This window comes from Ammospiza caudacuta, chromosome 22 (genome assembly GCF_027887145.1).
Source record: "Ammospiza caudacuta isolate bAmmCau1 chromosome 22, bAmmCau1.pri, whole genome shotgun sequence".
Lineage (NCBI taxonomy): Eukaryota > Metazoa > Chordata > Aves > Passeriformes > Passerellidae > Ammospiza > Ammospiza caudacuta.
Genome location: NC_080614.1, coordinates 4,350,952 through 4,365,524, shown reverse-complemented (window position 1 = coordinate 4,365,524; position 14,573 = coordinate 4,350,952). Strand labels below are relative to the sequence as shown.

The following is a 14,573-nucleotide window of genomic DNA, read 5'->3' as shown; positions in this document are numbered from 1 at the left end:
CTACGGTGTGAAGTGCCACCACAGGAAGGCGAAGGGCCGGCGCTGGACGTTGGTGCCGCAGTGCACCTCGCCCAGGCTGCCGTGGTACGAGGACACGTCCTCCAGGAAGCGGCAGCACAGCCCCAGCGGCTCCAGCAGCGTGCGGATCCGCCGCTCCAGGCAGCACTCGCCGCCCGCCACCGGCCCAAACGGCTTGGGGATGCCCAGGTCCCTGGCCAGCACGATCATGGTGACCTGCGGGGTGACACCAGGGGACATTGGCATCAGAATGGGTGACACTGAAGGGCTTGGCGATGCCCGGGTCCCTGGCCAGCACGATCATGATGACCTGCGGGGTGACACCAGGGGACAGTGGTGTCAGAATGGATGATGCCCAAGGGCTAGGGGATGCCCAGATCTCTGGCCAGGACAGTCATGGTGACCTGCAGGTGACACCAATGGCACATCAGTATCAGAATGGGTGACACTGAAGGGCTTGGCAATGCCCAGGTCCCTCGCCAGCACGATCATGGTGACCTGCGGGGTGACACTAAGGGCACATCAGTATCAGAATGGGTGACACTGAAGAGCTTAGGGATGCCCAGGTCCCTGGCCAGGACAATCATGGTGTCCTGTGGGGTAACACCAGGGGACAGTGGCATCAGAATGGGTGATGCCAAAGGGCTTGGAGATGCCCAGGTTGATCATGGTGACCTGTGGGTGACACCAGAGGATATTGGCATCAGAACGGGTGATGCCCAAGGGCTTGGGGGTGCCCAGATCCCTGGCCAGGATGATCATGGTGACCTGAAGGCTGACACCAGCAGTGTCGGGAGGGATGAAGCCAAAGGAAAGATGCTGATCACCCTCCTCCACCCTCCTCAGCACCATTTTTACAGCTGCCCTTCCTCAGGACTCCAAATCCAACAGAATTGCCCCTTTTTTATCATTAAAACATGCCTCACCACTTGCAATTTCACCACTTTTTAAAAAATCCCCACTGCAAGCGCCACAAAGCCACCAAGCTGTGTTAGACCTATGTTTATCCATGCCCGCCTGGATATATTTCCTTTTGCTAGACAGCTGGGGTTTTTTGGGGGAAAACTTTGGGGAAAACGTGCCTCTTGCCTTGCAATTTCACTGCTTTGAAAGGGTTTTTGCCTCAAAACCCCAAAACCACCAAGCTGTGCTAGACCTGTATTTATCCTGAAGATATTTCCCTTTTCTAGACAGCTGATTTTTCTTTTTTAGGAAAACTTTGGGGACCCATCCTGGCTGGCGGAGCTGTTTTTTGGGGAGGAGCCAAGGGTGGGAACCCCCCTTACCGTGTTGGGGAAGTAGGGAACAGCTTTTCCCTGCTTGTCCAGCTTGAAGAGGGCCGGCAGGTCGATGATGTCCTCCTCCAGCAAGCCCAGCTCCTTCTTGAGGATATCCCTGTTCCAGTCGATGCAGCGCTGCAGGGGACGGAGCAGAGCAGAGAGGGGCCCAAATTCCACCACTCCCTGCAGGGTTTGTGCCACACCAGGGCGGTCCCTGCCAGAAATGGGGGCTGTGACCCGGAGTGTGGGGATTACCTGCACGTACTGGTTCTGCTGTGCCAGGACGTCGTTGGACAGCACCTTGTTGATGGTCATGCGCTTGGTGTCTGTCCCTGAGTACCCTAAACACGCAAAACGCCCTCAAAATGAAGCAGTGATGGCAGGAGCCTCGCTTGAGGTGACGTATAGAGATGGAGGAAGCCCAAAAAGCCCCCCAAAAAGCCCCAAAAGCCCCAAATCCCAATTTCCTGAGACTGGGGTGAAAGCTTGGGAAGCTGACAGAAGGAAATCTCTGCCTGTTGGAAAGAACATTGGAAAAGTCCTGTCATGCATCCTCCTGCCCAGGGGAATCTGCTGGATTTCTTCAGTATCCCCTTCCACGGGGTCACCCCTAGTCTGGGGACAGCTGGGCTCCCACCAGAGGAACCCCTGGAGATGTGGAGACCTTCTCCCAGCCCTGTCAGTGATCAAAACCACAATGAAAGTGAAAAAACCTGGATCTAATCAAGGGCAACATGAGAGCTGCCCGTTGTTCTGCTCCATGCTGGACCTCCATATCCTTGGAGATATGGAGACCTTCTCCCAACTCCATCAGAGATCATAATCACAATGAAATGGAAAAAATCCATTTCTAATTTGGACAGGGGAGCTGCCAGTTGTCCTGCTCATGCTGGAGCTCCATATCCTTGGAGATACAGAGACCTTCTCCCATCCCTGTCATCACAATGCTGCTAATCTGGGGGCACACAAGAGCTGCCAGTTGTCCTGCTCCGTGCTGGAGCTCCGCTGGCATTTCCAGAGGCTCCATCCCTGGCAGCAAACATCCCCTCTATGCGGAGGCCCTTATCCCTCTCATCCCACTCGCTTTCCCGAAATAGGGCCGGAGGAGGCTGGGGGCGGCGGGCAGGCATCCTGCTGAAGGACACCCAGCGGGGAAATGTCCCCGCATGGCCCTGGCTGTGCCACCGAGCGCTGTCCCCTTGCCTTTGAACATGGTGGCTTCTCCCTGTCCCTCCTTCTGCTTCTCACGGAAGAGCCGGTAGCAGGCGGCCGGGCTGGCCAGCAGCATCCGGAATCTCTGCAGGAACACAGCAGGGTCAGCCCTGCAGCACCCCAGGACTCGCTTCTGCAAAAACCCGAGCTGAAACTCTTAAAATCGAGAGTCTTTGCTGTTATCTAGTGCCTCGTTTAACCCATGGAGTGTTTATGTGCTTAAATATTCCTTTTTTGAACCATTCAGGTCAAGGCTTGGTTTCCCTGAGGTAAAAATTTATGTGAGAAGCAGCCAAAGCCATGATAGAGTGAAGAGAAATGATCTGAGGACATGTGGGCATAAATATTCCTCTTTTTTTTGAGCCATCCTGGTCAAGGCTTGATTTCCCTGAGGGAAAAATTTATGGGAGAAGCAAGGAAAACCATGATAGAGGGAAGAGAAGTGTTCTGAAAACATGTGGGCATAAATATTCCTTTTGGTTTTTGGAACCATCCTGGTCAAGGCTCGGTTTCCCTGAGGGAAAAATCCATGTCAGAGGCAGGAAAAGCCACAAGAGAGGGAAGACAAATGTTCTGAAAACCTTTGGAAGACGCTGAGCTGCTGCAAACCCCCGGGAATCTTAAGGCTGGAATTTCTTGGATACCTTTGCAGGCATCTTTTCCCTTCTATTTGCATTCATTAATAGCCCAGCAAATCACTCTTTTTTTGTGCTCAGATCCCTCATTTTGGGGTGGGGAATGAAACCCAAGCAAACACTGGCTGGGGGTGCCAAAGGAAGGAGCTCTGGGGTTTTCCCAGTGGGATTGGTGTCCTGGAGGAGGAACCCTGGGGCAGTCTGGGGGTACCTTTTTGTCAGAGCTGGGGACAAAGTTGACAAACTCGTTGACATTGCCTACGGCCAGCCAGTCGGAGTAGAGCTCCACGGGGGCCTGGACGCGCTGGGCGTAGAGGAAATCCCGCACCAGCCTGGTCATCCTGCGGCCCGCGGATCTGGGGGAGAATTCCCATCAACATCTGCTTGGATCATTGGACTGGGGGAGAAGTCCCATCAACATCTGCCTGGACGCTCAGATTGGGGGGATATTCCCATCAACATCTGCTTGGACACTTGGACTGGGGGGTATTCCCATCAACATCTGTCTGGACACTCAGATTGAGGGGATATTTCCATCAACATCTGCCTGGACACTCAGATTGAGGGGATATTTCCATCAACATCTACCTGGAAACTTGGACTGGAGGGACAGTCCCATCAACATCTGCCTGGATATAAATTGCCTCTGAGGTGTCCCCACCCTGCTCAGGCAGTGTCTGATTGACCCAATTACGCTGATTTTGGTGGTATTTCAGGGCTCTTGTTGAGGCTCTGCTCCCAAACCCGTGTTTTTCCCAAATCTGCGTTTCCCGCTCTCTTACGCGGGGAAGCTGCTGCCGATGAGGATCCTTCCCAAGGGATACTCCTTGCCAGCCACGGACACAGGCGGGCTGACCTCCACATTCCCAAAGGAGTCCAGGCTGGCCGTGGCCTCGAAGAGGGGCTCCTTGTGCACGTAGCCAAAATCGGGGCCCTGGGAGAAAGGAAATGCCCTGAGTCCCCGCTGCTCCCATCGTGTTATCCTCCTCTGGGGAGGGTGAGGACAGCGACGGTGAGGGGACAGCAAAGGGGACAGGAAAGGGGACAGGAAAAAGGTCTCGGGATCATGGAGCTGCAGGAATAATTGGGACAATTATTGGAACAACTGGGAGCAGAGCCCAGGCCTGGAGCCAGGGCCAGATCTCCTCTCATCCCACAGCCAAAGTTTAAATGTCCACATTAAGCAGGACCAGATCTCCTCTGTTCTCTCACAACCAAGGTTTAAATGTCCACCTTAAGCCAAGGTTTAACTGTTCACCTTGAGCAGGACCAGATCTCCTCTGTTCTCCCCAGCCAAGTTTTAAGTGTGTACATTAAGCCAGGCCATATTTCCTCTGTTCTCTCTTGCCAAGGTTTGACTGTCCATATTAAGCCAAGGTTTGACTGTCCACATTAAGCCAAGATTTAATTGTCCACATTGAGCAGGACCAGATCTCCTCTGTTCTCTCACAGCCAAGGTTCAATTGTCCACATTAAGCAGGACTAGATCTCCTCTGTTCTCCCCAGCCAAGTTTTAAATGTCTACATTAAGCCAGGCTAGATCTCCTCTGTTCTGTCTAGCCAAGGTTTAAATGTTCAAACTAAGCCAAGGTTTAAATGTTCACACTAAGCCAAGGTTTAAGTGTCCACATTAAGCTAATTAAGCAGCCCTGAGCCAAGTTCCTGGCTGGCTCTGGAGAGAGGTGAACTCCAGCCCCTGAGGGTGACTCTTCCCTGGGCTAAGAGCTGCCCCAAGGGCTGCAGGCACTTAAATCCCACTTAAGGTTGATTTCCAGGATTTACCCTATCTGGGGTTGGAGGAGCTGTGCTTGCAGGGGTAATTAGCGCTGGGCTCTGTGTGCCAAAGCCTGAGGGAGCGTTAAAAACAGGGCAAAACCTGCAGGGATGGGACCAAATCCCACTTTGCCCTCTTGACGCGGGCCTGGAGTGCATGGCAACTCCTGGGACGAGATCAGGTGTCCGTGAGGTTTGAGTTAAACCCCAGTCACTTATCAGGGCTGGGTTTCCATGGGGATAACCCAAATACACAGCTCAGGAAAAGTGAGCAGGGAGAGCTGGGGGTGCTTCCCCTTAGAAATTCCCTTTTTAAACCCAGGGTGTTTGCAGACGCTGGGGTAGAGGGAACACAACTTTCCTTGAGCCTCCCTGTGTGGTTTTGGGGTGCATTTTTGGGGGATGGCCGGGATCAGATCCCCTTTTCTCTGGGTTCTGAGGGAGAGCCTGAGCACCAACCACCTGCTCCTGACTAATTTCAGTTTAATAAAACCACGGAGCCCGCCTGGTTTCAACTGTCAGGGCTCTGGTTCATCCCAGGTTTGCGGGTCACATCCAAGTCCTATCAGTTCCACGCTGATTTTGAGGGGATAATTCCCTCCCGTCTCCTTTTTCCCTGGCATGGGCTTCCAGGGGCTCAGGGCTTGACCCGTGCCCGTAGTGTCGGGCTAAGTATTCCTAGCTGGAAAATGAGATTGGAAAGGTCGGGCTGGGGATTAGGGCAGGCTTCAAAGCAGAAATTGGAGGATAACGTGTTAGCAGCTCCCAAGGCTGAAATTGCTGCCCTAAATATGAGGCAGAGCAATTCCTAAAGAGGGCAGATCACCATGGCCGCCCGGCGGATTCGCTGGATGAATCTGGGACTGGATGTTCCCATGCCAGGCATGAGAAACGATGGATTTCAGTGCTCCCCAAAGCCCCCAGCCTTCTCCAAAGGGACAAAAGCTGGGATTTGTCCTTGTCTCCTTCTCCTGCCAGGGCTGAGGCTGCTCCAGCACCCGGCTGGGAGTTGGGGACAGCGACTCTGTGGCTGCCTGGGGTGTCCTGCCCTTTCCCCATGGGATATCTCCAAGGGATTGCCCAATCCAGCTTTTTTCCATGCTGGGCTCTCCCAAACGCCCCATCCCAGACTTGCTCTGGCCCTTTTCCTCAGCCAAGGGGCCCACAGGGATGTTCCTGGTGCTGGCTGCATCCCCTTCTCCTCTGAGGAAGTAAACTGACCCTCTCCTGCTCAGAAGGTGCCGGATATTCCCAGGCACGGAGGAGGAAAGGAAAGAGCAGCCTGTCCTGGGACGCTCGAGGGGCAGAAATCCCATCTCAGAGCTTGGCTGGAGCCTTTCACTCCCAGAGGCACCTCCTCCTCCTTTCCCCCTGGATCAGAGGTTTCCCAGAGGGCTGGGATTGGATGAGGCCGGGGGAGGGATGAGGGGGTGAGGCTGGAGCTGGGTGGGAGGGAATCTCCATGTGGAGCTGCTCTGCTCTCATTTTTCAGGCAATTCCATGCACGGAGCCAAGGGCAAGGAAAATGGGAACGTGGGCTGGGCATGATCCTGGGAGCTGCTCCATAGGGAACGCCAGGAACAGAGGGAACCTTCTCTCACCAGCAGCTCCTTGACAGGGAGTTGTTCCATCCCTCTCTCCCGAGGGGAGTCCAGCACCACTGGGAAGCTCTTGTGGGGAGCCTGGGTGTAGCCGAGCTCGATCTCATCCTGAGGAAAGAAGGAAGGAATTCCCACCTGGGGCACCGGCAGGGAAGGGTTTTTCCAGTTTTTGGAGCCCCCCTACCTGCATCCAGCGGTCCCCGCGGTTGATGTAGCCGAAGCAAACCTTCAGCTTGCAGCCGGCCTTGGCCACCAGGCTCTGAATCTCCTTGGTGAACAGGTAGTTGTCCTTCATGCTGGAGGAAAAGAAGGAAAGGATGGAAGGATGGAAAAGATGGAAAGGATGGAAAGGATGGAAAGGATGGAATGGATGGAATAAATGGAAATTCCCTGTTCCCAGCCCGGCCCCAGCGCTGGTGGGGCTGGGGAAGCACCGTCTGTACCTGAACACCAAGAGGTTCACCGGGGCCAGGGTATTGGGGGTCATGATCCACGGTGCCACCCGGAACACCACGGTGTCCGTGAAGATCGGCGAGTGGGGGATGCCCTGAGGGAGCCAAGCAGAAATCAGGGACAGTCCCCACACCATTCCCCCCAAACACCCTCCCCCGAGGCCATTTTTGGGATCGGTTAATGGGATCACCCTCCATTCTGGCACCATCCCAATCCGCTGGGTGCAGCCTCCTGTCTGCCCCATTCCCAGGAGTTCCCAGCGTTCCCAACCTCAGTCAGTGGCTCCAGGAGGCTGACGTGGATGGACACCAGCCCGGAGAAGGTCTCATCGGGGAAGCGCAGCCCCTCCACGAAGAAGTGGAGCTCGGCGGCCCCGCCGGGGTAGGGCACGGCATGGAACAGCTTCCTGCGGCCCAGCACCTGCACGTAGCGCTGCCCAAAGAACGGATCTGAGGGAAAACGGGAAAGCCACGGGTTTATCGGGATTTCCACCTATTTCCTCAGGATTCCTGCCTGTTTGTTTCCTCAGGATTCCTCCCTCTTTCCTTGGGATTCAAGCCTCTTTCCTTGGGATTCAAGCCTCTTTCCTTGGGATTCCCATGTGTTTGTTTCCTAGAACTTCCTGCCTGTTTCCTCAGGATTCTTGCCTGTTTTCTCAGGATTCCTGTCTCTTTCTTTGGGATTCCAAGCCTCGTTCCTCAGGATTCCTGTCTCTTTCCTCGGAATTCCCGCCTGTTTTTTTCCTCCGGATTCCAGCTTACTTCCTCGGGATTCCTGCCTCTTTCCTCAGGATTCCCATGTGTTTGTTTCCTGGGGATTCCTGCCTGTTTCCTTGGGATTCAAGACTCTTTCCTTGGGATTCCTGTCTCTTTCCTCGGGATTCCTGCCTCTTTCCTGAGGATTCCTGCCTCTTTCCTGAGGATTCCTGCCTCTTTCCTTGGGATTCAAGCCTCTTTCCTTGGGATTCCCGCCTGTTTGTTTCCTCCGTATTTCAGTTTATTTCCTCGGGACTCCTGCCTCTTTCCTTGGGATTCCCGCCTCTTTCCTCGGGATTCCTGCCTGTTTGTTTCCTCCGGATTCCTGCCTGTTTCCTCAGAATTCCTGTCTCTTTCTTTGGGATTCAAGCCTCTTTCCTCAGGATTCCCGCCTGTTTGTTTCCTCTGGGTTCCAGTTTATTCCCTCGGCTGGAGCTGCCTGGGCAGGGACTGCCTCACATCCCTTGGCTCTCTTGGGAGCCGGGAGATGGAGCTGAATTCACTCAGTGGGAGGAAAATGAGCCAAAAGCGTCTTCTCTTTCACCATTTTCACTTCCCAACTCCTGCAGCTGAGGATTTCGGTTTTCAGAGAGGCAAACAAATGTTATTTATATTTAAATCCTCCTTTTCTGAAAACCACATTGGGCTGCTTGCTGCCACCCCTTTGCTGCATGGCTTTGTGTCCCCCTCCCTCTACTTGTCCATCTCCAGAGTTTTCCACAGGATGGAAAAGAGGGGAAATAGGGGGAAAATGTGGGGAAAATGGGGAAGGGGCGCTGGGGGCATGGTCTGAGGAGCGTGGAGAGGACAAGGTCACAGATGGGAAGGGAAGGGCTTGTGGGGACCTCAAAATCATCAGGGAGGAGGAGGAAAGGGAAGACAAAGCAGGGGAAAAGGAGGAAAAGGAAGAGGAGGAAAGGAAGGAAGAGGAAGGGGAAGAGGGGAGGAGGAAGAAGGGGAAAAGGAGAAGAGGAGAAAAGGAGAAAAAAAGGAGGAAAAAAAGGAGAAAAAAAAAGGAGAAAAAAAGGAGTAAAAAAGGAGTAAAAAAGGAGAAAAGGAAGATAGGGTAGAGGAGGAAGGGGCAGAAAAGGAAGGAGGAGAGAAAGAAGGGGAAGAGGAGAAAGAGGAAGAGGAAGAAGAGGGAAAGGAGAAAGGGGAATGGGAAGAAGGCGGAGAGGAAGGGGCAGAGCAGGAGGTGAGGAAGGCCTTACTCTGCACATGGAAGACCCCAACTTTGTCGGCGTCACTGACAGAAATGGAGAGGACGATTTCATAGCCCCGGGGCAGGCGCTGGGGCCCCTCTGTCCTCAGCACCATCTGAGCCATGTCCAGCAAATCTGGGGGAAAACGAAGAAAATCGGGCGGGGCTCTCCATGTTCCCTCCTGGGGTTTGGATCTCCTTCCCGAGACACCTGCTCTTCCCTCGCCACCAGCCCGGGCACGCTGGCAAACCAGAGCTGGTGCCCTGTGGGCCGTGACCCAAATGCCCTTTTCCCATCCCTTGTCCCTGCCCTCCCTGGCACAGCTGGGCCGTGACCTCGGAGCGCCACCGGGCCTGGCTCCGCGTGGGTTGGGTTTTCCAGGAACGGGTGGGTGGATTCCTGGCTGCCAGCCCCGTGCCTCACCCCGCGCTCCTCTCACCTGTGCGGAGCATCCCCGGCCCGCGCCGTGCCAGCCCTGCAACCTCAGCCCTTTCCCGGGCCGGCCGCCGTGCCCTGCCCAGCTCCAGTGTGTTGGCGTGGCATTAATTCCACAGAAATTCCCACGTGGGAAGCTTGCTCAGCAGCTGGTGGGGAGCAGCTGGGTCCTGGGCTGGGTTCCTCTCAGGAAAGGTCACAGAGAGGGGACAATGGGGATTTTGGGGACAGGGTGTTTGGGGAGCCGTTACCTTCCCTGTTGAACACCTGCTCGCTGTCGCAGTCGGAGGGCGGGATGAAGGGGAACTCCTTGTCACAGCTGACCAGCAGGATGGCCCCGTGTCCCTCTGGTCCCCAGGCCCAGCTCGCCTAAAGCACCCCTGGGGCTCAGCGGGCTCGGGACCCACCGAGCCCATGGATTTTCCGTGGGTGCGGGAGGCTGGGTACCTTGTTCGGGCTGTTCTTTTCTACCACTCCATCCCGATCTGCATCTACATCCAGGGAGATCCCTGTGGGGACAGAGCCGCCTCATCCCTGGGCAACAGAGCCAGCAGACCCCTAGAGCCAGGAGACCTGGGTTTGCTGTCCCCATCCCTGCCCTCCTCCAGGCATGAGGGGACAGGGATGGATTAATGGAGTTCCAGACTCACCAACACCAGTGAGGAACACCCCGGCTTGGTTGATGGGCTTCCCTCCCTCTGCGTAAAAGCTGACGGTGACCTGCAAACCCCAAACCCCACATTGGGGGGGATGTTCTCTCTCCATGGAGATCCCACTCCTAGGATCCCACTCCTCACCTTGTTGTCGTTGACCTCGGAGCTGGCCCGGCTCATGCTGAACCTCAGAACTGTCCCCTCCTCCAGCGGCCACCGCGCTCCGGTGCTGGGCACGGCCTCGGGCTCGGCACAGCCACGGAACAGCACGTCCACGCTGACCCCCTCCGTGTGCTTCACGCCAAAGGCCACGGCCCCGGCGGGGGCCGCCCTGCCAGAAACACCCGTAATTCTCAGGGGTGTGCAGGGCCAGCGCGGCGTTCCCACCAGGATTCATTCCACTGCCCCGAGCGCGGCCAAGACCGGGCACGCCGGCGTCTCTACGCTCACCGCTGGCACCTTCCTGCCCTGCTCCTGCCTGGGAACTGGAATTTATCCGGGTTTAGGCCTGGCTTAGCCCCGTGAGGGTTTGCAGCCATTGCTGCAGATAAGGATCTCTAATAATCCCGACCAACCTGGGCTCTCGCTTCCATGGAGAAATCCCGGTTCATTTTCCAGCATGGTGTTTAACAGCTCCTCAAAACACAGCGGCCATCCCCTGAGAGGCTTTTCCATGGGAAACTCTCATTTTGGGGGATTTTATCCAGTCCCAAAGCTGCCAGTGCTGCCTGCTCCCAGTCCGATGTGCCCTTGCTCTTCCCCTCTCCTTTTCCTGAATTTCCCTGCCTTTCCAGGTCATTATTTCTGGGCTCTTTGCCCCGACACCCGAGCCCTGGCGTTGATCAGGTTTCTTGGATGCTGCCAGTCCCACCAAACCCGCACCCTTGGTGAGGGGGGAGGAAATCCGAGCGCTCCTTTGCTCCCGCCTGGGTGTTCCTTAAATCCTTCAATTGCTTTTAATTACACATGGAAAAACTGGTTTGGTTTCCTGGTTTCTTGGATCTAGAGATCCCACTGGGAAGGGATTTGGCCTGGAGAGGTGCCAGGGGAGCTGGAGCTGCACTGCTTGGCTTGAATATGGAGGCTGGGATTTGCAAAAGCAGCAGAGACCAGAATTGAGCCTGGAATGAGATTTTCACCCTCTTTTTCCCTTGTGGGGAACAATTACCCCAAAGTTCAGTGCTGGGTTTGTTTTAGGGAAGCGGGGTTGGTGCTGTGGGGATTTCCCGCTTTCCCAAGGTTTTGGTCAAGAGGTTTTGTGTTCTTCCCTTACTTTGCAGTCCCTCCCCGGGCTCCTGCTCATCTCTCTGCTCTCCTCACCTCCCTGAGGTGCCCCTGGATCTGCTGAGCCCAGTGGGTCACACCCGCCCTGGGCTGGGGTAAATACAGGGGTGCTCAAAGCTTTCCAGGGATTCGTGCAGCTCTGCAAAGCCCAGGGAGGGTTTTGCCCACAAATTGCATCAAAACGGTGTCTGGGCTGCGGGGTTTGGGAAAGCAGGAGGAAAAACGAAGAGCAGGGATTCCCAGAGGGATAAACAGGAGGGAAAGGCGAGGAGGAAGGTGAGGGTGGAGGAGGAGAGGAAGTTTTGGGGGTCCCACTCATCTATGGACATCGCTGAGGCTGCTCAGCAGCTGTGGGGTTTGGGAAAACAGGAGGAAAAAGAAGGAGCAGGGATTTGTAGATGGGAAAATGAGGAGCAGGGATTTGCAGAAGGAAAAACGGGGAGCCCCTTCAGCGAGGGATTCCCAGAGGGATAAACGGGAAAAGGAAGGAGAAAGGTGGAGGAGGAAAAGAAATTTTGGGGATAACCTCTCATCTATGGACATCGGCATGGATGTGGCTGCCCAGCAGCTGTGGGGTTTGGGGAAGCAGGAGGAAAAAGGAGGAGCAGGGATTTGTAGGAGGGAAGATGAGGAGCAGGGATTCTCAGAAGGGAAAATGAGGAGCAGGGAATTGCAGAAGGAAAAACAGGGAGCAGGGATTCCCAGAGGAAAAAAACAGGGGAAAAGCAAGGAGAAGGGTGGAGGAGGAGATTAAGTTTTGGGGGTCCTACTCAACTATGGACATCAGTGTGGCTGCTCAGCAGCTGTGGGGTTTGGGAAAACAGGAGGAAAAAGAAGGAGCAGGGATTTGTAGGAGGGAAAATGAGGAGCAGGGATTCCAAGAGGGAAAAACAGGGTTGAAAGGTGAGCAGAAAGGTGGAGGAGGAAAGGAGGTTTTATGGGGGTCCCTCTCGCCATGGATATCGGTGTGGACGTGGCCACCCAGCAGCTCTGGGGCTTGGGAAAGAAGAGGAGAAATGAGGAGCAGGGAATTTTAGGAGGGAAAATGAGGAGCAGGGATTTGCAGAAGGAAAAACGGGGAGCAGGGATTCCCAGAGGAAAAAACAGGGTTGAAAGGTGAGCAGAAAGGCGAAGGAGAAAGGTGGAGGAAAGGAGGTTTTATGGGGTCCCTCTCACCATGGACATCGATGTGGGGGTGGCCACCCAGCAGTTCTGGGGCTTGGGAAAACAGGAGGAGAAACGAGGAGCAGGGAATTTTAGGAGGGAAAACCAGGAGCAGGGATTCCCAGAGAGAAAAACAGGGTTGAAAGGTGAGCAGAAAGGTGGAGAAGGAGGAAAGGAGGTTTTGTGGGGGTCCCTCTCATCATGGACATCGGGGCAGCTCTGGGGCATGGGAAAGAGGAGGAGAAACAAGGAGCAGGGAATTTTAGGAGGGAAAATGAGGATCAGGGATTTGCAGAAGGAAAAGCAGGGGGGAAGGTGGAGCAGGAGGGAAAGGAAGTTTTGGGGTCCCTCTCACCCGAAGACGTCGGCGCGGACGTGGCCGCCCAGCACGCACAGGGCCTCGATGCGGTTCCCGTGCTGCAGCCGCAGCGTGCGGGGCTCCCCCGGCATCTCCCCGGCCATGGGCACCGGCACCGGCCCCGGAGCTGCCGCACAGAGCCCTGGCGGCCGCTGCTGCTGCTCCTTCCCCCGGCCCGGCCGCCCTCCTCCTCCTCCTCCTCCTGGCTGGGCTGGGATGGCAATGGGAGCGAGGGGGCGGCTGGGCTGGACCTGTGAGACCTCTGAAAGTGATCCGGGGGAGGGAGGGACAGGGGTGGACAGGGAGGGAGGGCAGGGATGGACAGAGATGGACAGAGATGGACAGGGAGGGAGGGATGGACAGGGAGGGATGGACAGAGATGGACAGGGAGGGAGGGATGGACAGGGCGGGAGGGCAGGGATGGACAGAGATGGACAGCGAGGGATGGACAGCATTGGAGGGAGGGCAGCTGTCCCCAGCCCTGAGCAAGGAGCTCCCCCAGCTGTGCCCAGCTCCCGCTCCCTCCTCACCTCCCTGACCCCAGCCTGGCATCCCCAGCGCGGATTTGCGGCGTTTTGGGACCTGGCCGCATCCCTGGGGTGCGCTTCACCCTCTCCTGCTGCTCTCTAGGGAAAATCCCTGCGTGCTCCCGCTTTCCCAGCCCCGAGGCAAGAGCAGAACTCTCCTTTTTTTTTTTTTTTTTTTTTTTTTTTTCCCTGCTCATTTTCAAAGGGAAGCTGGGGAGCAGTGGCTGCTAAGGGAGCTCGGAGCTGGTTTTGTCCCCCCGGGCCGCTCGGAGCGCGTCAGGAGCGGTTCCCGCCCACGCGGGGTTTGCATCGTTTATGAACACCCAGCTAAATATTCATTTTCCAGCCCAAACTGCTGCCCCAGATTCTGGAAGCCACAAGCAATTAGCGAGCAGCAGCAGAGCTCGGGAGGATGTTGCTTCTTTCCATCCCTCTCGGGCTTCCCTTTTCCAGCCCTGGCTTCCCTCAGTGGGGATGGAGTCCCTGGGATTTAGAGGGATCGTCTCCATGCTGCCATTCCCCCATGGAAAGAGAGGGAATGGGGTGGGATTTAAAGCCCTTCCAATAATTAATAATAAATGATTCTGGGATTTTGCTGGGGAATATCCTGGATGGGATATTCAGGCCAGGAGCTGGGACATTCAGGGCTAGCTCCACGTGGGAATCTGATCTAAATTGGGATAACTTCCATTGGAATTGGGATAATTTCCACTGGAATTGGGATCGTTTCCTTTTGAATTGAGGGGTGGGAAGGGCTGGGGGATAGATATTCCTGGATTTTTTAGTGATCATCCTCCCCCTGGAACCCCCCCATGGAAAAAGGGGGAATGGGATGGGATTTAAAACTCTTCCAGCCCAAATCATTCCGGGATTGTGCTGAGGAATATCCTGGATGGATATCCAGGCCAGGAGCTGGGACGTTCAGGGCTAGTTCCACGTGGGAATCTGATCTAAATTGGGATCATTTCCACTGGAATTGGGATAATTTCATTGGAATTGGGATCATTTCCATTGGAATTGAGAGATGGGAAGGGCTGGGGGGTGGATATTCCTGGATTTCTTAGGGATCATCCTCCCCCTAGAATCCTCCCATGGAAAGAGGGGGAATGGGGTGGGATTTAAAGCCCTGCCAATAATAAATAATTCCAGGATTTTGCTGGGGAATATCCTGGATGGATATTCAGGCCAGGAGCTGGGACCTTCAAGGCTAGATCCATGCGGGA

General features: G+C 55.3%; 1 protein-coding gene across 1 annotated transcript; it reads right to left on the bottom strand.

Annotated features, from left to right (window-relative positions):
• LOC131567164 (protein-arginine deiminase type-2-like) lies at positions 1–12,927 on the bottom strand. Its single transcript, XM_058818678.1, has 16 exons — positions 12,821–12,927; positions 10,162–10,348; positions 10,015–10,084; positions 9,812–9,873; positions 9,616–9,733; positions 8,939–9,064; positions 7,243–7,421; positions 6,963–7,066; positions 6,704–6,815; positions 6,520–6,627; positions 3,928–4,079; positions 3,357–3,501; positions 2,502–2,595; positions 1,554–1,639; positions 1,305–1,433; positions 1–234 (listed from the first exon to the last, which is right to left on the bottom strand). Exons 1-16 carry the CDS (start codon positions 12,925–12,927, stop codon positions 1–3), a joined length of 2,013 nt encoding a protein of 670 aa, XP_058674661.1.
• Between the last annotated feature and the right edge of the window lie 1,646 nt (positions 12,928–14,573).

Coding starts and splice junctions, on each gene's coding strand:
- LOC131567164 (XM_058818678.1), bottom strand. CDS start 12,927: ATGGCCGGGGAGATGCCGGGGGAGCCCCGCACGCTGCGGCTGCAGCAC. Junction 10,349..12,820: donor GTCCGCGCCGACGTCTTCGG/GTGAGAGGGACC, acceptor TGTTTCTGGCAG/GGCGGCCCCCGCCGGGGCCG. Junction 7,067..7,242: donor TCCTGGAGCCACTGACTGAG/GTTGGGAACGCT, acceptor TGGCTCCCTCAG/GGCATCCCCCACTCGCCGAT.